General features: G+C 42.9%; 1 protein-coding gene across 1 annotated transcript in view; it reads left to right on the forward strand.

Annotated features, from left to right (window-relative positions):
• The first annotated feature begins 1,287 nt into the window (after nt 1–1,287).
• The window catches only part of DUSP22 (dual specificity phosphatase 22), a 42,789-nt gene continuing 17,759 nt past the window's right edge, over nt 1,288–26,317 (forward strand). The window contains exons 1-3 of the mRNA XM_030444892.1: nt 1,288–1,551; nt 7,929–7,962; nt 16,005–16,087. Of these exons, the coding sequence (XP_030300752.1) occupies nt 1,531–1,551; nt 7,929–7,962; nt 16,005–16,087 (138 nt within the window). The 5' untranslated portion in view covers nt 1,288–1,530. The remainder of the gene's footprint in view (nt 1,552–7,928; nt 7,963–16,004; nt 16,088–26,317) is intronic.

Below are 26,317 nucleotides of genomic sequence, written 5' to 3' on the forward strand. Positions count from 1 at the left end.
TAATGACAGCTGTTGAGGGTGAAGACGCAGTAGTCTACAGTGGGATATGTTAAGAATCTCGATGAATTTTTATACACATTTCAGACAAATGCATGTAGCCCTGCACAGGGAATCACACAGATGGCCACAGAGCAGCACTCCTCATCGCTGTATTTGAGCCATGAAGGATTTCACTCTTTTGGATGTGCTGGTAGGCTGGTTAATGGGGTGAGATCTTATGTAGCAACGTCCTGTCCCCAAGTATTTAAACAGTGTGTATCCTTTAAGTCCTTGCCTGCACTCCCTATTGTGTTAACTCTTTGGAGCAAAATTCCTTCACTAACCACCAGCCCCTCATCACCACCCTGCCCAAAAAGCACATCTCTGTAGCTAGCATGATATGGCTGTATCATGGCACACTGTGCATTAGGGAGAAAAAGCATGGGTTTAGAAGGACCGAGCACAGCTTTTAAGCCACACCTGCTAGGGCTCTGCAATAAGCATCTTCCCCTGCCAGGGATGTGGGGTTAGAGCAGAAGGCATCCACAGGTCCCTTCCCACCCCAGCCAGCCTCATTCTGTGATGTCTGCGTCAAGCTATTTGCTTTCTGCCCTTTGTTCATCTCACTCAAAGACACGAATATCCTCCGTGTCCTGTGCCTGCAGTGCGGCTGGGATCAGAAACCAGGAGACCAGGTCAGCAGCCGGTCGGTGACAGGAGGCAGAGCCCGGCTCAGCTCCCCCTGCACCCCGGGCCTCACGCCCGCCGCCAAAAGCTTCCCCTTGGCCCGAGGCCTGGCGAGGGACATGCTGGCGAGGGAGCGGGAGGCTGCAGCGGCAGCCGTGGTGGTCCCCGCCAGACAGACCACTGCGACCGACATGGCCCCTTTGAGACCGAACCAAACCCGGTTTCAGTCCTGCAGAGCCCGGCGGGCACCACCTGCCCGCTCCGGCACTGAGTGACATCGCCCTGACCTCCCGAGCGCACCGCCAGCGGCCAATGGCTGCGGGGCAGCCGAAGCCCGGCTCTGCGGGGACGATCCCGATCCCGATCCCGACCCTTCGGCCGCCGGCGGCGCTTACTCATCCCTTTAGGAATGGGGCGAGGCCGGGCCGCGTCGGGCGCCCGCTCGGTGCCGGCGGCTGCTACAGGTGGGGCAGGTCGGTGGCGCGGGGGTCGCTGGGAGATGTAGTTCGAGCGGTCGGGCAGCGACGGGGCGGCTGGGCGGCGCGGACTACAAGCCCCACAGCGTCCCGCGGCCGGTGCGCCGGGCTTTAACCGCATGGGGGCGGCGGCGGGAGGCAGTTCCTGGTGGTGTGGCCCCGCGGATCGTCGTTCCCGGGGGTGGCCGAGCGGAAACCCGCCTCCGAGCCGTCAGGGCGCTGGAGATGCGCCTCACCCTTCCCAACAACGGCAAGCCGCGGCCCATCCGTAATTAACAATTAGCTGGTCCCCAGTCATCCCCCGAACAAGCACTGTCCCATGCACGCCGACCCCCCGCCGGCAGCCAACGGCTTCTCCCGCGGTGCTGGCGTGCGGGTCGCTTAAGCCATGGGGAATGGGATGAACAAGGTAACGCCGCTCGTCCTTGTTACTACGCGTGGGTGCATGTCCGCGGGCGAGGGCAGCGGTGGCTGGGGGTGGTGGTCCCTGCCGCGGCGCCCCCTCCTTTGTCTGGCTCCTGGGCGGCGGGCGCCCTCTTAAAAAAACAAACAACAAACCCCCAAAAAACCAAAGGCCGGGTGGGAGAGGCTTTCACGTCAACTTTGGGGGTCCCCCGCCCCGGGGAAAGGGTGTGGAGGGAAGGAAGGAGACCGTGTCTTTGCCGCTCCCTCTCTCGGGGCGCGCCTCCTTTGCAGCCGCAGCGCGGGCAGGGAGGAGCGGGCGGGCAGGAGGGGGACCCCGGTTTCGGTGATGCTCGCTCGGGCTTCCCCTCCCGGCTCAGGCAGCCCCCATCGGTCGTCAGTGGCCGCCCTGCCCCCCAGCGCTGTGTTTCAGTCAGCTCCCTTCTCTCCCGGGACCCCTGTCCTGGGGCCGGCTTGGGCAGAGCCGGCACCTCCCTGACTTGCGGCAGGACCTGCAGCGTCTTGCTATCAGCCCGGCGAGGCCAGCGAGCGCTGGAGCTTATCGTTTAACTTCCCCATCCCTTGCCTCCCCCTTTCCGCTAACGGGATTGCGGACGCCGGTCCGCACCCTCTCGAGGGTCTGCCCGCCCCGGGTGCGCGGAGCAGGCGGCGAAGGCGGGCTGGTGTTGGAGGGCAGCCCCCGGTGCTGGTGGGACGGAAAGCGCCTGGTCCCGGTGGGGGTTGCAGCAAGGAAGGAAGATGGATCTGTTATGCAAAGGGTGTTGGCGTTTTGGCAGTGGGGGCTTGTTGTAATCGCCATTCCCCTGGCATGTCATGGTGGTTATCAAGGAGCAACTGTGATTTTCTTAAAATCTCCACCTCTGCTTTAAAGCCAGGTTTGAAAGTGTGGTGGTAATTGGGCTTTTATATATGTCTTACTATGAGGAACAGAAGTTGAGTCATCTCTGTCTAACATCCTGCTCTGGGAGAAAGCTTTGCTGTGAGCGTGGCCTCACAGAGCAACAAAGTGGAGGACAAGAGCTAGAAATAGCTGCTTACTAGTTGCCCATGTCTGACCTCCTTGCCTCTGCAAGTCAGATTGGTGAACGTCCAAAACGCATGGCATGGCACCTGGGAGGTGAAGCTTTTTATCCTATAGATAGGAAATAGAAACTTTAGGCAGGGAAGGATCTGGCTGGTTAGTCCAATTGAAGTTAGCAGGTAGGAGGTAGAACCTCCCTTGGTCCTTCTGTCCCTTTTTGTTTCCAAGTCCGGTGTAATATTGTGATATGTAGCCAGTCCTCAGCAGTACCTTCTAGGAGTATCCAGTTAGGAAGAAGCACATCTGGAGACACTTCTTTCAGACTTCTAGTATGTTTTCTGGTATTTTCTAGTATATTTTCTAGTATTTTTCTGGGCCTGTTTGAAATTATCAAACATTTAGAGTGACAGGATATGGGAAGCTAAAGTTGCACTCTAGGAAGGAAATAAAAGGGACAGTTCTCAGCCCTTTGAAGCTTAGCACTGTTTGTCTGCATTTTATCTTGCTGTGGTAATGTATAGGCAGGAATTGGCAATCTGTGACTCGGGTGATGTGGACGTTTTAATTATTCTAAGTATTGCCCTGACATGTACCATCAGGTGCTTTTGAGACAAGCAATGCACTACTTCAATTTTTTTGATTAAATGTTGAGAAGTTTTGGAGGAGCTGGCTCCTTTAAGGAGGTTACAACCATGTTGTGTACTGGCTATCAGGGGTTATTTTTGTAGGGGTCCCTGCATGTAAGTCTGGTCCTTGCCCCCTCCAGAATGTGTTTCTGGATCATCTGTTCCTTTTGATCTTGTGAGTCAGTGATTGTCAGAGGGGCATGGGGAGCTGTGGAGTCATCAACACCAAGGTTGAGGGGCATATTTGTTTGACTCAGTCCAGTCTATCAATGCAAATTGCCTTAGATTCCAACTGAAGTGTGGTTTTTGTGGTAGAACTATATGCAGATGGTAGGAGAAAAGCAGCTTATCCAGTGGTGGATTATTTCATTTAGGGAATCTTCTTGTACCCATGCCAGGGGAAGAGGATTAGTGGTGACCTGTAATGCATATGGTAAGGAAAAGCTCCAGCTATAGCTGCTGTGGTTGCTCTTGGATGCTGAGCTTTTTTCAGTGGATGGTCCTCCTGTCACATGGTATTGATATACAATTGCACCTGATTTTATGTGGCTGTTTGGGCTGACCAAGGGCTGGAGGCCTGTCATTCTTTTAGGTGTGTTTGTCTTTCATTACTTGTTTTCTCTCTAAAATTGGCTGTTCTTAGTTTTTTTTCTTTCAACCCACCCAAGCCTCCTAACTTTCCCAAATTAAACTGAAAGCATTGGTTCATATTCTGTTCAGAGAACGAGAATTGGCTAGTGAATGTGTATTGATTTAGCTACTATTAATTTTAGTGTTCTTTTTTTTTTTACGTCTTATTTTAAGTACAGGATGAGTAATGGTGTCTGACTTTAGAAATTGTCTGTATGGCCTGACCTGTCTTCATGCTTAATGTTTATCTTTGAGTTGTATTCAAAGTTCAAGTTGAAGTCTGTGATTGAAAATGACAAAGATGTTTTCCAGAAGCTGAAGTCTAGCAGCTGAGATGGTGACAAGAGATTGTAGTACTTAGGATTTGATTATCTGTGAACAAGGTACACTTTAGCGTAGAGTTTTTCCTGGATTTTAGATGCTGTTCCTCCTGTACGGTTAACTGCCTGTTATTCATGCAGACTCTTCTGAAGCGGTTTATCTCTACAAAAGGGCAGATAAGCCCTGTTGGAAGTAGTTGATTCATAAGAAATACAAATCAGTGTGGATCAGTTAGAGCTGATGCAGCCTGCTCTCTGGAAGCCAGTGAAGCTGCGCCAGTTCATGTCAGCAGTAAATCCCTTCTCTCCCTGACCCGTGCTGCTCTCCTGTACCGCTGGACAAGGTGGGCTCATGGGCTTCTGTAGTGCTTGGCTGGCTGCAGAAAGCCTGATAAACTTCAGTGGAGTGCCCATCAGTACTAGGGCATCTAGAAACAGTGTCAGGCAAGCAGCTAGATGCCTGATTATAAACAGCAGCAAAATAGCCCTTCAAGCCCTGTTGCAGAGAGTTGTGTTTCAGAGACATGAGCAACTGGAGCAGCTATTTTCCAGTCCAGGGCCCTGCCTGTGTGGAAGGTGGAGAGCATGAGCTGATCTCATGTGAGGTGTGAATGAAGAGGGGCCTTGGTGCCCCCGTTGCTTGGTTGTGCATTCTTCTACATCTGTTACTTAGTCGGTGCTCGTTTTCTTAATGTTTCGGATGATTACAAAGCGGCTACTGTTTTTATTCATAATGCAGTGGTTGAAAAGTTGAGGAAAACAACCACATTATTTTTCTTCTCTTCTGATTCCCACCCGTCCTCTCTCACATGCCCCTAGCAGCCATCAGCCTTCATTTTGCATGTCCTGGAGTTGCAGTTGCTGAAGGCAGTGTGAGATGACACAGCTGAAAGTTCCCAGCCATAGGCTGGTGCTGAAGTATTAGTCAGCACTGCATGAAGATTCACTTCTTTCCAGGTAGCTTTCACCCATAGTAATGTTTCTTGCTTCTAGAATGAGTGGGACAACAAGGGTAACATCTGTCCTTGGTTGCACGCTGTCCTAATTTCCTACTTCGTGTACAGCATTGCTTTGTGATGCACAAGCTTCTGGATTTTTCCTCATTTGCCAACAGCAATCTAAGGAGCCTCATTTTTGCAGTCCCCTAGTGTTTCTTGGTATCTTTAATTTATCATGTCTAACCTTAATGACAGCGAGCAGAATTTAAGCTTCCATCCTCTCTTGAGAGCACATACTTGATGCAGAAATAATATCCTGGAGTCTACATTTCTGTAGTCTGCAGTAGTGGTGGTGTGATTTGAGATTTGTGCAGCAGATAGGAAATACCAAACAGCTATTTAAAAATATCAGAAACGCCTTTTCCTTTTTTTTTATTTTATTTTAAAGATTAAGTTGAGAGAGGCTGCTGGGATGATCTGGTTGGTGAAATTTGTTCATAACTCCTTTTTGCTTCAGAGTATGTTTTCTGTTTGCAGAATTTGACCCTCAGCAATGACTCTTAGGTTCTCTGCTCTCTGGAACAGCTACTGCCTTCTGACTCCTAGCCTGGAATGGTGGCCTCTGAGCTGCACTTTTTGCAGAGTCATCAAGTGTGCCTAAAATAATCGATCAGTCTGTGAAACCTTCAGTCTTGTGCATGTAGAAGGGCAGGGCAGAATGTTGTCAGGGTTCTTTTTCCTAATTGATACCCTGACACAGGAAACTACCCCACTAATTTTGCTGTCTTTGTCAGCAAAGTCTACAAATAAAGAGGGAAGGGGAGAAAGCTGCTGAGCGTGTCTGTGCAAAACTTAAAGGTCCCTGTTTGTACCAGACTAGAGGACTGCTTTCTTGTTAGCTGGTGTTGTCAGGCAGCCCTTAATCTGTAAGCAGTTCAGGGTACAGCAAGGGTCCCAAATGTAGATGTAGAGGTCCTGGAACAGGTCCAAAGAGGGCAACCAGGCTGGTGAAGGGACTCGAGCACAGGCCTATGAGGAGAGGCTGAGAGCTGGGGCTGTTCAGCCTGAAGAGGGAGGCTCAGGGGAGACCTCATTGCTGTCTACAACTACCTGAAAGGAGGCTGTAGCGAGTGGGAACTGGACTCTTTTCACAGACGACCTTCAACAAGACAAGAGACACAGTCTTAAGTTGTGCCAGGGAGGTTTAGGTTAGATATTAGAAAGAATTTCTTCACGGAGAGGGTGATTAGGCTATGGAATGGACTGCCCGGAGAGGTGTAGATTCTCGTCCCTGGAGACATTTAAAAAAAGACTGGATGTGGCACTCAGTGCCATGGTTAGCAACTGCTCCGGGGGTCAAGGGGACTAGATGATCTCTGAGGTCCCTTCCAACCCGGCTAATTCTATGATTCTATGCTATGATTTGTTGGTTGCAGATTGAGCCCCGTGGTTACGGCTGCTGTGACAAGCAGGAGGATCACCCAGTAAAGCTCAGAGGGAGAAATGTTTGCAAAGCAAAGCTGCAAGGGAGTGTGAGAAGTGCCTCTGGCTTTTTTTTTTTTTTTTTTTTTTAAGGCTAGATAAATTACAGCGAACATGAGGGTTTTCATCTGATGAAAGCCCTGAAGCCAAGGCAGATCAGAAGGTATTTTGCAGGCCCTTCTGTCAGCCTGCTGACTTTTGCCTGGTAAGCTGGGTCGGCTTTCAGCAGGACGGCTGCCCTGAGCCGGGGGCTGGGCGATAATCCCCGATGAAAAGCTTCATGACTTCGGAACTTCGCGGCTGCGGGACGGCGCGAAATGGGTGGAGTTTTCCCTTTAAATAGCTGTGCCCCAGAGAGTGTTGCTGCTGTTGGGGGTTGCTAAGGCTTTAGCACAGGCTTTAGGAAGTCTGTGCTGACATATCTGTATTGGTGGTATGCTCTGCATGCACTGGGGAAAAGTGGATTGCACGGTTTCACCACTACGGTTCTTGTCTCTTCAAAGGATGTGGGGCAGAGAGCAAAGTTCTTTGCCAGATGATGCGTGTTCAGTGTGCCTGGGCTTGTTTTTTCTTTCATGTCCCTACTGCTTTTACCAAGTTGAGAGGGTAATGAGAAGGTGGAAGGGGGGGGGGGTAGGTGTCAGCCGGCTGTGGGTGGGTGCATGTGAGCACGTGTCCTCAGTCTGCATGGGATGGCCCTCAGGCTGACCTTGAAACTCCCCAGTTAAAGGAAGTCCTGTAACTGAGACCTGAGCAGCCATCCGCGGGTGTTGGGTGAGCGGGTAGATCTGGGAGAGAAACACGCAACTGGAGGACTTGCATGAGTTCTCTCTCAATGTGAATAAATAACTTGTTTGCAGTGATTTCCTTTATCTGTGAGCCCCACAATGCTGCAATTCCTGAATTGCACAGGAAAAAAAAACTTGAAGGATGTAATTTTGCAGTATTTCATCCAGCTTGCTTAGCAGCTTTAGGCAAATCACCCTTCTATATCAAGTTTCATCATTAGTTATATGGTAACTCCTATGCTGCTTGGGCAGGGGTGTGCTTTGAGGCCCACTTCATGTTTGTAAACCACTTTTGCTGTCCTTGGAGAGCCTCCATTATGTGAGAGTCTGCATGATTAACAATGCTGGCTGTCAGCAAATGCTCTTGAAGTGCGGTGTACCTAGAGCTGTGTAGCTTGAAAAGGTTGCAAAGAGGCATAAAATGTTGTTAGTGCTTTTCAGATTGCATTTGACAATAGTCTTCTGAAGTAGTATGTTCCATCCTGTATGCAAATTGAATTTTGTCAAATTGTCTTACCACAAGATATCTATATTTGATACTATATTTCTTTCTCACAGATTCTTCCTGGCTTGTTCATTGGCAACTTTAAAGGTAAGATTATTTTTATCATTATTTCTAGGATTACGGTCTTAGGGTGTTGTTTAGCAGGCCTGTGGAATTCTCTGACATCTCAGCAGCTTCTTTAACCCACCTTGCTTCATTTCTGGATTCACCTGGTAGCACTCAAAGAAGTTGTTTGCTTTCTCATCTGTGTCATGTGCTGCAAGTACTTCAAAAAGAAAAATGAATGACATCTCCTCAGAGCATGCTTCAGCTGGAATTCCTAAACACTGGCCTGCCTTAAACAATTCCTGTGCTTGGCAGGCAGCCTTGTAAGCCAGGCAGATTCTTTGTAAAGCTTATTTCAAGCCCTCCTTATAAGTATAGGATTAGTATGCCTCCTGCTCATTGCTTTCATTATTTTGGTTATTTCTAACAATGTCTAAGGAGTTCTGTTATCAGTGCTTGCAGACTGATGTCTGTAGATAGGTCTGTCTGACCACTGATGCTTGTGCTGTCTGTGTTGCAGATGTAAGATTCTCTGGGTTTTTTTCCTTTTTGCATGAGGTTTACTTTTCATGTACAGAAAGACAGAACCATATTTAGACAGCACAGGAAATTTTATGTCGACATCCAAATAAATGACCTAGTCTCAAAGCACTCTGTTAACAGCAGTTCCATCTGACTGTCCCTACTCAGAAGTAAACCAGTTGTGCCTATACCATCATTTTGATACATATATACCCTGTATTTCCTACTCTTGTGTACACCAGCAAAGAAGGACTCTCAGGGGATACTGTGATATCCTGTCTTTCCTGGTCTGATACCACAGCAGGTCTGTTAAGATTGAACAACATCTGCATTGGATTTAGAATTCGCTGCACCTCCTTTCTCTCTCCCATATCTACCCTTGCATCCTCACTCCTCCTCAAATCCTGAAACCTGTGAGTTTGGTGGGTTTTGCCCAAGTTACCTGCCTCTGGACCTGCTAAGCTGTGTTGGTCCAGTGCTTGCTACCCCTGGAGCCAGTCACCTTGAGAGGCAGCACGGAGGGACATGTTAAGTTAAAAGCTGCCTTTTGCCACAAAGGGAAGCAAACACAAATACAGTGGGTAGTATGTGAGAGGGAGTTAATCATGCCATAGTAAGGAAAGTGAGACATTGAAGATGAGTTCTTGCTGGTGGAAGCAGGTAACAAAAAAACCAAAAAAAAAAAAGAACAAATTCAGGGAAAAAAAAATAAGGAGAAGAGGATAATTTTGAAAACACTTTGGACAGGCAATTGCGTGGGCCAGTGACAAAACTAACTTAGTCACAGCCATGGTGCTTCCTCTTCTTGTTTTCTGGTTGTTTTTTTGGTTTTTTTTTTTTCTTTCATTTCCTGTCAAGTTGTTTAGGAGAGAGGCAGGATGGGGAGGATGTTTGATAGTGGAATCCTTTAGGTTCCAAGCTGTCTGTAAGGGTGGGTGGGATGGGCCCAGGGAACAAGGTCCTTCCTTCATCTGTCCCTGTGGCTGTTCTGCTGTGTAAGCCCTGACAGTCTGCCAGGGGAGCAAAACTCAAGCTGGTGCCATTCGGTTTTCAGCTGATGAACATTTTGACCAGCTGAGGAGGGTCAGCATCAGTGCCAGGGCCTGTGACCCTCTTGCTTGTGCCGCTCTGGCCACACAGCTGTGTGCCTTGCCGGTGTTCTGAAAATGGTGGATCGAGTCAGTTCTGTGTTCATGTGAAGTGGTGTGAGGTGGGCAGTGTTTCTGGGAGTTCAGCTGAAAAACAAAGCTGAGGCTTGAAGTGCTTCGCTGCATCTCTGAAAAAGAGTAAGGAATGGATTGGCTTTATCTCAGTGTTTGTGCTTGGAATATTTTTTTTAATTGATTAAACTGTTCACTTATGTATGTGCTCTGACCTTTGCTCACACTGCATTTAATCATTACGTTGTACCATCATGCGTATATGTTGTTACAACCTCAAATCAGCTATCTTACCTGGAGAGGAAGAGAAAAGACTGGTGTTACAATTACAAAAGCTAATTTCTATAGTTGTATCTTTTCAGCATCCCCTGCCCTTCAGCATCCTTTCTGCTGAAGAGCAATTGCAATCAGCTTTTTGTGCAGTGAAGTCAGCCCACTTAGTACAGGCTGTTGGTTAATCACCAGTGTACTTTTCTGGAGGAGTTTGATTATCATGTTTCTCGGGGTATGTTCAGATTTGTGGCACTTTTTCAAAAGTGACTCATGAGCTTGATACTGCCATAGAAGAGGGGATCTGAGAAATACTCAGCAGCATATGCAGTTGGGATTGGTTAAGTATTTGATTTTGGGCAGCTGAAATGTCTAGGTTTACAAAATTACCTGCTGTAATGCATTTTTGAGCAGTGTCCTGTTTCTTCAGCCTCAGAGTGATGGCTTGAATTGAATAAACTTGCATCTGGTCAATAAGGAGTAATTCAGAGTTCCTGGCATGGTGTAGCACACCTGGACCCAGGGCTGAGGAATCGTGGCACCCTCTGGGTCTGTGTGCAGGGGGTAGAGAGGAGGGAGCTTCTCCAGGAGATGAGTCAGGGGAATCTCTTGGGTTGCTCTGATCTGCCCTCTGGAGGATGGATAGCCTCCCCTCCTCCCTCCAGTGACTCCTCAGGGTGCCTGGACAGGCCGGGTGGCCATAGTTTAGGTTTAAATACTCCTGTATGCCTGCTGCATGGTGGAGCTCTGGGAACTGTCAGGCTGGGAAGAGGCAGAGATTATTCTGGGTGGGTGCCTTCCTGCAGAGTGAAAGCAGGATGCTGAACACTGTAGTCCTGGAGGGATGCTGTCAAGAGAAGACATTCAGCAATTGTTCCAACTGGGGAATTATTATTGAATATTCATTAATGTTTCTACTTTATGTGTACGGTTTCTTACTGTCTTTAGGCTTAATCAACCTAAAAAGGGTCCGTGACATTGGAAGCAGAAACTTCTTTGTATTTGATTGGGAAATACACTGAGTCCCAAGGAAAACATGAAATAAGTATGTTGTGGAAGTGGGTGCTGAGGTTGCTGCTTCTGGTTTAATGCTGTTGCACAAACCTTTAAGAGAGGGGTTTTTGTAACCACATTAGGGTAGAAAGTTGTATGTAGTCCTGATTTTAGAAAGCACTGCATGCTGAAATTCCCCTAAGTCCACGAGACTTGAGCACATCCCAGGAAAACTTTTCTGGAAAAGCAGGTTCTCAGCATGTGCTTAAGTGCTTGTCATAAGATCTGTGAGCATGATTCAGCTCATTAATAGCACATTGAAACAGTGGTATGTTCCTGAGAGAGTGTATCTGGATTACACAGCTAGAGGGCAGAAAAATTCAAGAAGAACCAACAGGATGTCTACACAAAGTACCAATACTGAGTTTGATCTGAAAGCCCAGAAGGAAGCAGAGCTCTCAGGCTTCTTCAGTAAGTTAATGAGTTATTCTTTGCAAATAGAGAGTGAGGGGATAAGAGAGAAAAATGAGGAAGAGAAAGATTAAATTAGTTCTTCCCACCTCTAATTTGGGGGGAAATTTTGGGTTGTTCCATTTGTACCTTACAGATGAAATTTAATCCTCTCAAGGACAAATAATTTGTTGTGGACTGCAGGCCTACTTCTCTTCTGCACTGGAAAAGTGATGTCTCCTGAAAGGCATCTGTGCTTATTATGAAAATAGTGCTTGTTCCTTGACACAGGGCTTTTTTAGCCTGTTTCTTTGCACAAATCAAGTCTTATGAGGAGCATCTGAGGGAACTGGGGTTGTTCAGTCTGGTAAGAAAGGAAGCTGAGGAGAGATCTTGTCACTCTCTACAACTTCCTGTAAGGAGGATGTCTCTTCTTCCTAGAAACAAGCAACAGGATGAGAAAATGACCTCAAATTGTGCCTGTGAGGTTTAGATTGGATATTAGAGGAAACTTCTCAGGAACAGTAAATAAATAATGGTCTAGACTGCTCAGGGAGGTGGTTGAATCAACATCCCTGGTGTTTAACAGATATACCAATGTGGTGCTTAGGAACATGGTTTAAGCACTGGATTTGGTAGAGTTAGGTTAATGGTTGGTAGAGATAGGTTATGGTTGGACTCAATGATCTTAAAGGTCTTTTCTGACCAGAATGATTCTGTGAAATAGAAAAAAAAACCACTTCTTTGAGAGGAGGCTCAAAATGGATGCTTGTTTGGTTCCAAACTGAAAGGTGTAGCAGTAGCAAGCACCAGACACTCAAGAGTGTTTCTACCTTGAATATTAAAGAGTGGAAGGTTCCTTCCATGTAATTGAATTTGTAAGATTCAAGTTTTTCCAATGGAATATTTGGGGGTTTTTTATTTGAAAGGGAAAGCCACAATACGTGGTTTAGTTTCCCCCCCCAGGGAGTCCAGTGTTGCTGTGGATGAGCTGGAGAATCTTGGGAAAGTTTCTGCCCTTCCCATCATGAAAAGCCAGTGTGCAGCAAGTGATGTCTAAATCCAATTAATTCCTGTTACCAGGAGCTTAATTTTTTTTTTTTTAAGCTTTAGTTCAGGTACTGAAAATGGGAGAAGGAAGACATTTTATGGGTACTTTCATTAAATAGAGTACCAGACCCTTTTCCCAACTTTTCTTACTCCCTGAAAAAGTCCTTCTGAGAGGCTGAAACAACATGTGTATTCGAAGATAGTGTGAAGTGGAGACAGGATATGTGGAGTTTCTGTTGGTGTGCTTAGTTTCTCTGCATGTGTGTTTCTGTATGTACAAATCACTGAACTCAAAAAAAGCTCTCCTGTTGGGAAACCATTCTGGTGGATAGCTAACTTGCCTTCTTTAAGCACTTGCCTTTGTTTTTGTGTAAATACCCTAGAATTTTTACAAAAGCTTAGTAGCTTACTGTGTTATAGGAACATGTCTGTCTTTTCAGAGTCACAACAACACAGAAATATAGGCTCTGGAGAAGGAAGAAGCGAGAATGTCTTTAGTTTGAGATAGCTGTCTAATGTGAGGAAACAGGTAACAAAAACTAAAATAAAATAACCTCACTTTGTGGAGACATTTAATCTTCTGTATCCACAAGTGAATTGCAGTTAAGGGCTGCAGATTAGACCCCTACCTCTGTAATGCCTTTTTTTTTTTTTTTTTCCCCCCTTCCTGGCAGGATGCTTTTGTATTTTGTTGTTAGAAAAAAAAAACTTAGAAAAAGATTCTACAGCTGTTTCTTCCTGTCTAAATTTATAAAGGGAGAAATTTTTATTCCTCACCTTGCATCTCTTTGGAGGTACTAAAATACAAAAGTAAGAGAGAATGATTGAGTGTACATTTAGACTTCATTGCCCTTCTATTGGAGTCACTGATGTGTCTTAATCAGGGTGGCTGGAGCAGTATTGCCTGTCTTTTGGTATAGAGGGGATGGAAGCACAATATGGTAGGTGATTTGCTCCTCAGCCACACAGTAAGGCTTCCCACAGATGCAGGGAAACAAATTATGCATGTCCCTCACTCCCCCCAGATTCCCCATTTTGATGACTTTGCCATTTATGCTTTTGGAAGAAAGCGTTAGCAGCTCTTTTGCTCATGAGTTAAGCTAGGAGTCATAGAATGACACTGAGGGGAAAATGAGCTAAATATGGGGAAAGAGGAAGACTTTCCCCAGTGTGCTGTGTTGTGTGAGGTGAGAGTTTCATAAAGGTTTACTCAGAAGGCCACATCAAATGAGAAACATTTTACTGTATGAAATAGAATATTAGGTAACATACTGTGAAGAATAATACCAGTTTTTAGGGATCCTTTAGGGATAACAAGATGGAGTCTTTCACAGAGTCGCAAGAATGTCAGAGGTTGGAAGGGACTTTGTGAAGATCATTCAGTCCAAATCCCTTGCCAGAGCAGGAAGAAAAGAAAGAGCTTTCTTCTATCTTCAATTTTGGAAACGGAGTGTTTGTACTGGTTTTTAAAAGTAAGCCTGCAATGTGATTGTACAGCACTGTGCTACAGCAAAAGAAGTAAGAACTGCTTGATAATGGTGTTTTTTCTTGGCTTTTATGGTCATTTACACAACCCCTTAATTTATTTTTGTAATTTATAGTATGAGACTGAGTGACAGGATATCATTTGTATTGCTGTTTAAATAGCTTTGTCTGTAGTATCTGCAGAAACTTAGGCAGGTGCCAGGGGAACCTGGGGAATTTCCACTTTGAAGACTGTTCAGAGTTTAGATCCAAGTAATACAGTCTTCAGCTGGGAAGCTTTTTCTCCTCTGCTTTTGTGATACGAATGGTCATTTCCTAAATTCATAGAGAACTTGCTGGTTACCCTGGGATACAGGTCTGGGATAGCCATTTCCCAGCTTTTTGCCTTGTGTGCCAAGCCTATTCTTAGCATGTGGGTCATACTGATGAGCAGAAGTTGGGGTCTCATGTAGCCTGGTTTGCATTGACACTGGGAGTTCCAGACAGCAGGACCTGACATCTGCCCTTTGCCTTTGGGAGAACAGAACAATGAATGATTTTAGATTGGCTTCTGGGCCTCCAAAGCCTTGCCTGCTTTGGTGTTTGCTGAGGAATCAAGACTGTTCTATAAATTTATTATCTTATTAAAAAAATCTGAAGGTCAGGGTATTAGAAGAATTTTCCTGGCAAACATTTTCTTTTCTTCTTCAAAATGCTTGAGATTTTAAAGAAATTTTTAATTGTTCTGTGAATCTAGAACTTAGCTCTATTTCAGCCAGACATTGTGTTCTTTCCTGAAAGGTTAGGCATCTGTGTTGATTGTGCAGGCTTGTCCAATAGCAAGTGAAATCAATGCAGTTCTGACCCTTCTCTCCATTTTATTTGCCTTAGAGAAGCTTTCATAATTGGATTAGGTTTAAATTTTATTGCCTGTTACTGTGCTGATGTGGATCTTGTCTATGGGGCAGCATAATTAAAAGTCCAGTTTGTCTTTGTGATGTAGAAAAGGCATTGAAATTTTGTAGTCAAGTGAAATAAGATGAAGCAAGAGATGCTAATTGAACTCTTGCACATATATAAAGAATGGACAGGTGATGCTATTGTTATTTTTGTACCTAGAGAGAGCCGGTTTGAAACCTTTGTGGTCAGTGCTCTTGTTTTGTGTGTGCAGCCAGGCTAATATGAACAGATTGTATGGGCAGATTTGGAAGGCAGGTGTTCACATCACAAAACCACCGCTGTAGTTGCCATGGTGTGCTGTGCCATTCTCAAGTGAAAAGGTCAAAAGTAAATGGACACAAAATAAGTTCTATCTGCATTAGTGATTCTTTGAGGTAGTTTTCTGGCATACTAATGGTGTAATAAGGGGAAAGTTGCTCACTGATTACAGGTAAACTGCTTTGCCTCCTTTCTCATAGAAACAAACCAATGCTTTCACACTGTCTAGCACTGAATTTTCAGTCACTCCAGTTTGCTTTCCAGTTTTGAATGTTTGAAACCCTTTGGTTACAGGTTTTGGAACCACCTTTTCACAACTGCGTTTCCTTGCTATACCTTTTTGCTTTTTAGTATAATTGATAAGTTTATCATCTCAGTTTCTCTTCGAACTTAAAATTATTGTATATATTGCCTAAATGCACATTTTTCCCTGCTGGTCCACAGAAAGGTAAGAATCTAGCTACCATTTTGGCTTGCCCCTTAGTATTTCAATTCAAGTTATACAGTTGGCTTCACTTCTCAGACCTGGATATCGTGAGGTCTGTCACCCAAGTGAAAACATATCTCCTGAAGGGGACTTGTGGATAAAGAGGAGATAAACTATTTCTTGTACAGCTCTGACTGCTTGGTCAGATGGCCATCACCTGCAGGTAGGCATACACAGACTTACATTTCAGATGCAAAATACATGAAACTTCTGACTTAAGAACACATTCCTGAGTCGCTTAAGCTTGTTCTTTATATAGTGTATAATTTGTTTTGGAGTTAGAATGGGCCTTCCTGTTACCTCTTTGGTGATGGTGTTCTAGAACAGCTGCATGTTGGGGTTTTTTCTCTATGAAGCTTCAAATGTATTTGTACTAATGATAAGTGATTTTCAGTGTGCACGGTGGAATGGGGAGTGGGCTATTTCAAGAGATTAAAGAAATTCTCTAACTTTTTTTCCCTTTATCACAGATGCCCGAGATGTAGAGCAATTGAGTAAGAATAACATCACACACATTCTTTCAATCCATGACAGTGCCCGCCCTATGCTCGAGGTAAGAGGTGAGGGGTCTCTCTGGTAAATCCTTATTTTGCAGATGATGGCTATAGTCATCTTTGGGTTAATTTCTTGTTCTGTACAATTCCAAGTTTTGAAACTGATTTTCTTGTGGAAATGTTTTAACAGCTGTGGTTTTGGGATTCCATCATGTATTTTGCTGTTACTCCTGTAATAGCAACAAGAAATCTGAACTGACAAAGAGGCAATTACAGTGTCAGTCAATGTAACAAAATAGTGGGATTGTGTTGTTAATTTATCCTTAAAGGTAAGTTTTGTCCTGTGTGGGGTTCAAGCATCACATAAACAACATTATTTCTGTTCCTTCCCCACTACCAACCCTCCTTTGTTACTTAGGCTCATTGTTGAATCTTTACAGCAGATGGTTGTGTAAAATGTTTGCAGTCCTTTTCTGTGTAAAAAAGCCTTATTTAGGCTTGGGGTGCAGGAACAACCTGTGCTTCCTCATATAATGCATCTAATGTAGGAAAGCACCTGTAGGTCACATGAAAGATTTGACATGAAAAATTTGGGACTAGGCTGCAGGTCTCCTGTATTGGACTGTTGTTCTCTCTTCTTCAAGCCAGTTTACCTTGGAAGGAGAAGAGTTTGAGTTTTGCTACACCTTGAAATCCTGCTATTTTATTTATGTTGGGAACTGTTGTCCCCTTAAGTTTGCTTGTTCCTTCCCTGCATTCCACTTTTCATGTAATACAGCAAAATAGTGGGTAAGCCAATTGCTGCTGTTACCCTTGGGTGCTGCTGGGAACCTCTGCTTTTTAGTCTTTCTTAGTCTCTTGAGAATTCAGTCCTTAAACTACAGAATTTCCATCTCTCTCAGGCAAATCCATAGGTGAGCTGAACAAAAGGTGTCCTTAGTATGTCATGATTGAAACTACAATCAAGTTACTGGTGAATTCAGGGTTGACCTTGAACTTAAAGTGTGCTGAAGCAGAGCTTTAGCAGCTGACTGTTCATTTGGCTTCTATTGTACCTGATGCTTGTTAAGACTGAAACACTGAATTTCAAGTGTGCTCTTAGTAGAAGAGGTGAAAAATTGTCCTGAGTAAGGTAGGTGTAGTATGTCCTCTAGAGTGCTGTTCTCTAAAATGAGTACTGTTTTATTTTATTAGCATTATTAGAAAAGTAGGAAGACTAATTATGGCACAGATCAAGTACAGCCTCAGGCCAGTGTTTCTTGTGATGTTGGTAGTTTAGGCAGCCCGCGTGCTGCCACCTTGCTTGTTGTAGTACATCTCCTCTGTGAAGTTGCATGGTAGGTACATCCTGGGAGCTTTTGAGGATTAAATATATACAAGTCACCATTTCTTTTTCTAGTCACTCCCACAAAAGACAGGAAGAATTATATTTGTCTGTTCCCAAACTGGTTCACACTAGTGTCCCAGAAGTTACTGTGGCATTGGAACAAGTAGGGGCAGGTTGAGGATGGACTTGATTTGTTCATCCCTGCTTCTAAATGAAATGTTTCTGCAACCATGCCTTCTATTTTCTCAGCATGCAATATACTCCCTTATGTGCTGTTCTGGAAAACAACTATTAACTTCTCAGTTTTTAAAGTAGTGGAAGGATTTAAAATTTCATTTGTTTAGGAGCTGAGCAATTACTTTGCCATTCATAGTCTTACTGTGCTGGTTGTTGGCAACTAGATGCTTCTGTTTAGGAACAAGAGCCTAGAAAACATCTGTTTTCTTTGTATTATTAACTTTGTTATTTACATCTTTGCCAGGCTGTAGATAGGTTTGTTACAGCTTGCATATCCACATTGTGCGCAGGGTCTGATCTTAAGTCCACTGAAGTCAAATGGGAGTGCTTTCCCTTTCCTTGCACTGTGGTGGTTACGGTCATCTTCTGCTAACAATATTTTATCTCAAGTATTTCCTAGTCAACCAAGAGGAAAAGCTGCAAATACTTAACGCTTTTTGTGCATGCTGTGGAAGGTGTTTTTAGACATGGAAAACGCAGTAGTGTTGTAGTAACATTACCAAAGAAGGTTTGGCCTTTTTTGTCTCTCTGTGGAACAAATAAATATGGATGCATACACTAGCTCCCAGAGATCACAAATTACCCGTATCTTGCCTGCCAGATTTTGAAGTTTCAGTAATGACTGCTTTGATGCAATAGTATTTCTGATAAAGCACCTAGAGGGGTGGGTAGAGAGTGAAAACTACTGATCTAGCTTTGTTGTCCCTAAGAATGCAATACTCAAGAAGTTAAAGTAAACATCAGAGTATGTGGTGAACACCAACTACAGACTTGCTACAGACTGCAAAATTATTTTCCACTGGAGTAACTTATTGCATTGCCCCTCATATGTTACAGATAATTTTTACTTGATTGCTTAAAATACAGCACTATTTAAAAAGTGTGCTTTCCTCTGCATTTTATACATCATATACATATATGCTGCTTAGTTCCTCTTAAGTTGTTAATCAATTAGAAAACAATCGAAGAATTTAACACAAGGTATTGGAAGAAGAATGCTTTCTTACTGAAATTTGGTTTCAGACTTGATTTCAATGATCATTTATAAATCCTCATGAGTGTCTGATTTATTGGTGGCTCACAATCAAAGTTTGACCTTGGGAAGTTCCTGCATATTGGAATAACTGGAAAAAATAAGTATAAGAATCAGTTGTATTCCAAAACACTTTATACCCTTAGACATTGGCAGCCTGCATTAAATACAAGACACAGAATTGCTCTATAAATCTTTGAGTGATTTAGATGGGAAAGAATTTGCCAGATTTGTCCTGAACTGTCTTGCCATATTGCCCCTTAGTTCTTTTTTTAATAAACTGTTTCAAGGAAATTTGTCCTTGAATAAAAACAATCCTGAAATTAATTTATGCTTAAAGAGCATCCAGAGGATATTGTTCCATTGAAATACACCATTGCTCTACAGGATCCTAACCATTTAGGTAATAAGCATTTTGTAGTTTAAAAATGCAGGTTCATAACCCCATCACAAAAAAAAAACCAAACTACAAGTAACTGGTAGCCTGTCCAAGAGAAAGCACTGCATGCTGTGTGGAACAAGGTTTGTTATTTCAGATGCACAGAAGTCACCTCCTGAGTAAGAGTGATGTCCAGCAACACCGTGTGTGTTCCTGCAGAGGCACAGAGGCAGCAGCCTTCGTGAATCAAGTTGGCTCCTCCAGAGCACTTTGGATGGCTGCCCATGCAACAGTCACTCACAGATGTTTTATAAATCCACACATAAGCCGTATACAGAGGAGAATAATTAAGTTTCTTGCCACCTGCTTTCTAATCTATTTCTCAGCAAGTTCAGGTTTAAAAATTTCTGTTTCGAATTTGAGAGATACCAAAAGGCAGATGGAGAAACATATCTCAGAGTGTGCTTTAAATAATACTGTATCTGGCAGTGACCTGCTGGATCTATCCAGCAGGTTGTCAGCTCTCTGTAGTTCTGTAAAGACTTCGACATACTCCCCCGTGACATTCTTCTCTCTAAATTGGAGAGATGGATTTGGCAGGACTGTTTGGAGTAGGTTGGATGGTCACATCCAGAGGGTAGTGATCAATGTCTCAGTGTCCATATGGAGACAAGTTACCTCAGGGCTCCATACTGGGATCTTCATTGTATTATTGATCTTCACCAGTGACATAGACAGAGGAATCAAGTGCATCATCAGTGCAGACCAGCTTGCAGATGATGCCAAGCTGAGTGGTGCAGTTGACATGCCTGAAGGACAGCATGCTGTTCAGAGGGACCTGGACAAGCTTGAGAAGGCTACTGTGTGTAGTGCAGGGAGGAGTACAGCTTGAATCCTGAGGGAGGAAGGGGTGCTAGAAGTTTTGTTCAGACAGTCACTCTGGCCCTGTCACAGAGAGGTATTATCTGCAGGGAGAGGTGGGGATGGATGAACATTCCCCAGGTCCTCATATGGAGGACCCACCTCATAGAACAGCATGATACATATGGCTGACAAATGATATCACATAGACTCAGACTGGAAGCAAAACTTTTTCTCTTGAAGGTAAGCAACTGTTGGAATACCCTGCCAGAGGCAACAGGGGATTTTCCTGCATGCTCAGTTTTTCTTTGGAAGTTGATTCAGGACAGGCTGGGTTACAGAGCTTTTTGAGCTTTGCCCTTTACAGCCAGAGCATTTCACATTCCTGATAGATCCGAGATGCTTTGAGGTGCTGCCAGTTGTGGTAACTGTTGTGGATGTCCATCTATCAGGATGTGTATGGCTTCTTTCAATGGGCCAACATACCATTGCCAGCTACTAGTAGTCTGATTGTTGCTTTTGACCTGCAACAGAGGTTTGATCTAGTAAATACCTGAATCCCATTACCAGATGCCTGTGCTTGTGGAGTTCTTTGGAGTGAATTTATTTATAGGATTATCATTGTCAGCCTGACCCCTGTTGTGTCACAGGAAGCTCTGTGTGCTGCACTTATCATGGAGACATCATAATGATCACAGTGATGTACATCTTAAATCAACAGCAGGTTACCTGGGCACTCCTGTACTGTCCTCTGCCACAAAAACTTTATGACAAAGTGTATTGATAGGTTTTTGTGTGTGTACTGCTTCTGTATGCATGTCTTGTCTCTTCTTACTTTGTTTTCTATTGCTGCAGAATACTTGTTTTATTTTTACTGTGTCATTTTTTCAGATGAGGAAAGAATATATCAGTATATGTGGTGGTTTCAATTACAGTTCAAGTAATTTGGATGAAGTATAAGTAAATGAAAACCCAACAAAACATAACTGATTTTTTTGATTGGATGGTATTGTCATCTCTCTCTGCTCAAACATCTTTCACAGCTGTTTCAGGCATCTCCATTTCATGTGAGCAGCCAGTCTGTGTCCCTGTAATACTTGCATAGCAGAGGTGATTCTGTTTTAAGTATTGCTGCTTGTGGTATTTTTTCACCAAACAATGAGTGATGTTAAAGCAGTGTATGGAATTTTTAAAATATTGCAATAATGTTTTCTGGTTGCTAAAAAGTATTTATTTGATCCTACTCATTGAAAATTTGATCTTCTTTAACTTAAAATACTAGCTTTGTAGCTAGTAGTTCCCCCTCATTCTGCATAGTTACCCAGAGTACCTGCAGAGGACAGGTTAGGGGTTTTTTTCTTTGCTTCCTGATGTCATAAATAATATGGTGTTAATCTGGCACATATTAGCTCCAGAGCAGTGTGTTTTTCTCCCCTTTCTCCTGAATGGATGGCTATAAAGTGGGTGACTATCTACCCCCCTGTTTTGTGGGAGGGGTGGGGGGAGGTAGAGAAGAGATGATTGATGTCTGTTAACTTGTGCAGCCAGCACAACTTAAATGAACTATTTCTTTAATAATTAAAAAAAAAATCACAGTCAAGGCCATCTTATGAAAAATAATTTTTTTCCTTGCAAATTTAAAAAATTTAATTAAGGTGTAAAAATAAGTCTTCAAATACTCAATATATAGGAAGCTGAACTGAAAGGGAAGATCACAATTAAAAATGTTCCTGAGTTAACAGTCAAATGTATTACCACAATGCAGGTAACACAAAGATTCTAACTGGAACAGAACCAGTAAGTCTGAGGAATAGAAATTGTAGAAAAATAAGGATGCTACTCAGGAGCTCCTCTGCACCAGTTTTATCACTGCTGAATGCTGTGATACACCTTTTCTGTAAGGTGTTAAGGATGGAAAAAATTGCAGCTAGGGAAATCACAAGAGGAAGTACTGGACCAAGTTAATGAATCAAAAATAAAAGTGTATCACTAGCTTATAAATCCAGACGTTAGGAGGAAAGTGAAGAGCTAAATGACTGGATACCTATCAAAACTGAGAAATGTTTCTAATATCAAATGGGCATAGCCTGCAGACCTGGTGTAGATAATGCATTCATATCAGCTTCCATCAAGATCTGAATTTCGTTCCATATTTTTCAAGTCTGTCTGAACGTTTTAAATCTTAATCTGGTTTTAGCTGGAAGTGACTTGCACATTTACAAAAGATCTTTAGACTCTACATGTGCAGTTTTTTTACGAAAGGAAAACTGTTATATTCTCTAATAATTAATATAATAGTATATAATTTATTATTATGTGCAGCTCTGGCACAATGCAAGTGATCTGCTTAGCATAGTTTATGAATAGTATTTTTTCAACTATTTTGGTTTTGTTATAGAAACCCATCGTATCTGCTATTAGCAAGCTTTTAGTGAAGTTTTGAAGCGAGAGATCATAATATCCTTTTAGTTTTCTGATTCTTTCCAGCACCAGATTCTAGAAACTTTTTTCTTTCTTCCATGGTTGCCCATTCTGGACGGACTGAATTTTTTGTATTCATGTATAACAAGGATTAGCCTGTGCTAAAACAGAAGAAGGAATTGCTGTGCTGTACCCCCAGGTCCCCCAGCTGATAACTGTCTTAAGTTCTGAAAGCTGACATAGTGCTTTCTTTGGTTCTGTGAGCTAAAGATATATCCTCACACAGGCACCAGTCCAGAAAGCATATCTCTGCTTAACACAAAATAACTAAATAGGGAAATACTGGGAAACCAGTCAGCCCTATTTTTTTTTTTTAAAAAGAAAAGGATGTGCTAGTTCTGGACATAGGGAGCTCACAGTGAGACCCACCAGTCTGTTAAAACCACATTACAACATTGGGTAGCATACAGAGGCTTTGACCTGTAGGAGGCCATTCATATATGAACAACTTTGCTTTTAATGACATTATGAGAGAAGTCCCTTCTGAATATGGTTTAGCAACATGTTCTCTGCACGAGCTCTGCTTTCTTTGGTATCCAGCCCAAAGACTCATAGAAACTATTAGAGAGGGAAATGACAAGACAGCCTTCAAAATCAGGGTTTCTAATATCATATCACCAGATCACTGCTGTTGTATAAAGATCAGCTCTGCTAATTAACAATTTAGTTAAGTCAGACTTACATTTGTATGTATAGTGCTATGGTCTTATTTCATCAGTGTTGAAAGCTGCCTTTGTGCAACTGTCAAGAGGAAGTTTACAAACACTTCTAATAAAAACTCAACTTTCTTCTGCAATGTTTCACTGCCTTTTCATGTTAAGGGTGAAACATCTCATGAGATGTTTCAGAAGACCGTTCTGAGCAAAATAGCTACCATTTTTCTTTCAGGTGTAGCGGCACCAGAAGATTCTCTGCAGTTTGAAGTAATGCCCTGTCTGGCATTGGCTGTGCTCGTGAAGTTGGGGAGCTCTGCCTAATTTTTCAAAATTACATTGGTAGCCTGCTGAGAAGCCTCTGAGAGGCTGTCACAAAGCAGCTTTTAAAGTGTGTCAGACCAGGCCTTCATCATGAGCTATGCTTGGCGGGAGATGCTGTGGTGATGCAGTGAGTTAGTTCAGTGTTTGAATTGCTCAGCACTCGCTAGCTGTGTCAGGGGAAGGATGTTCCCATAGTGCCAGGTGGCAGGGAGGAGAGGATCCTCCAAAGCTTTCAATGTCAGGCTGTTTGCACGAGGGATGTTTAGATCAGTAAATGTCTTGTGTTTCTCATTGCTTGGATACAGCATTGATTATAATATCAAATGCTCTGATTGGCTCTGTGCAGAGGTGATCACAGAGTGTCACACATATAATTTGAGTATATTCCAGGGGTGTAGAGGTCACATTCCATCATTCCATGAAAGAGAGAGGCAGGTGGGTTATGTTTGACTGCAGTACTCAGAAACCCCCTTTGAGGGTTAGGGATCAAGGGTGATAAGTTTTACTCTGATGTTAGAGGTGCCCTGACTTGCCTGGGGGTTTGAATATATCACCTAATCAAGGCAAACTAACAGGGTCCTTCCTCTCAGCTGATACAGCCCTTCAGATATTCTTGGTGTGTCCTAAAGGAGATAAACCACAATTTAGGATTAACCCACTAGGGTTTACTTGTACTCAGCATTCCATTAGGGGAGCCAGATTAGAATTGTAATTAAGTGTTAGAATTAGGAATAGCATGTGCAGCTCTCTGTGCAAGTAGAATCCCTAACTCTTCAACATTCCTCTTTTATCTTTTTAGAAAGGGGTGATAGAGACATGGGGAAGGCACGCTTTAACAGGACACTTTATATATGTGCTTGGAATGTTCCAGCATTAATGCTTCTGAAAAGTGTCACTGAGACTACTTCCTAACAAAACCATGACTTGTAAAAACTATAGTATTATTCAAGATAATATAAATTCTGTTGAAGGAGCTTACCACTTTGTTGTTGATCTTTTTCATGTAATTTCAATTTCATTTATAGTATTTTTTAGAAACAAACCTGACTCTGTTCACTAAAGTCAATTAGTAGGTTTTTTGGTTTTTTTTTTTTCTGAAACACAAATGTATTTTCTATGAGTCATTAATGAAATCAGCACCAGTGGTGATTGCTACAGAAAGTAACTGAAAGGACAAACAAACGGCCAAATGGTTTTCAGTTTAGCAGGTTCAGTGTGGTGCATTATTGGACAAAACCCTTGATAAACTCTTGTTGGCTTGGCTTGAAGGAGCTTCGTGCTGGCAGTTCTCCACTTGAGCTTTTTTGCTGAAATGCCCCTAAACAAAAATAAGTCATCCTGCCCTCATCTGTTGATGTGACGACTCAAATTAACACAGGGTTTTTGACTAACCTGAAAGAACTTGCCAGGTGCTGGAGGTTTTCTATTTGCATCTGTGTTCACAAATTTAAGTTTAGGGGTTTAGGTTCTAAAAAAAATTTCTTGGAAGTCGTTGATAGTATCTTTACATAAATTTAAATAGAGGTTTACTGCCCAAAAATACAGCCCTGCTCTTTCTGAATTTTTTTTTTTTTTTTTACAACCCCTTCCCCCCACTGCCTGGCTTTAGAAATGTTGTCATTTTAGGTTCTTTGCCCTCTCTTCTTGCCTTTTAACATCTTAAGTTCTGGATTCATGTTTCCAGTCCTGACTAGACACTGAGAAATATATATAGCGTAGTGGTGGGGACAAGGTTCTGAGAATATCTGTAAAAAAACATTACTTGGAAAATCCACTAAACTAAATGAAAAAATGAGTAGCGTTTTTAGTCCTTTGTCTTACTCTTATGCATGCTATTTTGCTTGAGTACTCAGTTTTATATAAAATTCACTGGACAGTTTTTCTTTCCGGGATAAGCTGCATTTAATGTGATTTAGGGAGTAATAAATCTGAGCATCATTCTCGATGACTTCAGAATGTCTTTGATCATTACAAAGGAGCAAACATCCATATAGGTGCTCATTTGTCTCACAGTACTTTTAGCACCTTAGCCTATTTGGGAGTTGAAATTATTCTTGGTATTGAACAATGAACTTTGTATGTGCTCTTTAGAGATCCTATTCTCAGTCACTGACCCATTATCTGATATGCAGCACTTGTAGATGTGTCATTTTCCTACTGTAAAATTCTATGTATTCTACTAAAAAAAACCCAAATACCAATTTTTACAAGTTTAGTTAAAATGAAACTGGAGTTTTTAAAATAAATAATAGATAAGTAGAATAGAAACAGTGTTCCTTGAACTGGACTGTTATGTTTCCTGAGCGCTACATGAAATACTGGATTTACTAACGAAGATTTAATTAGCTTATTTAAAAGCTAGTGGTATTACAGAGCTCTAGTTCAATAGTCTTCCTGACTTCCAGATGTGAGTTTCCAATATTAGTAGATTGATCTTTAAAATAATTAGAGATTTGGAAATGACTCCAATTCTGTTAATAACCAGTAAAGCCTCCATACCTATGTGTGTGTGCCTAAACATTTTTGGTTTTGACACTTCACTACTCACTGCAGCAGAACTGACAGTTACAGAATGTGTTGAAATCGTGCAAATGGTTTTTTTTGTTTGTCAAATAACAGTGAATTTTAGCAATATTTCTTAACTCTCGCTTGTTTCAACTTTGACAATCTTGAAATCAGAATACTTGCTCTAGTTTTGTTCGCTCTCACTGTATCGGTTTAACTGTAGCATTTAGTTTCAGGGCCTAAGGGAGCAGAAATCTAGTTTTGGTGGTTACTCTGCTGAAACAGAAAACAGAAAAGTAAATTATGTTTTATTTTACTGGATTCTAGGGGGGTAATCTTGACAGGTTAAATACAGCAAGAGATATGGGAGTACTGGTTTTATCTGGGGAAGGCATCAGTTAGGATCATCATTTGAGTAAGGAGTAGGTTTGGAGAAGTGTGTGTGTTGGAGGGTAGGGCTGTTTGATGGTGAAGGTGATGGAGAAAGGA

The sequence above is a fragment of the Calypte anna genome, chromosome 2 (genome assembly GCF_003957555.1).
Source record: "Calypte anna isolate BGI_N300 chromosome 2, bCalAnn1_v1.p, whole genome shotgun sequence".
Lineage (NCBI taxonomy): Eukaryota > Metazoa > Chordata > Aves > Apodiformes > Trochilidae > Calypte > Calypte anna.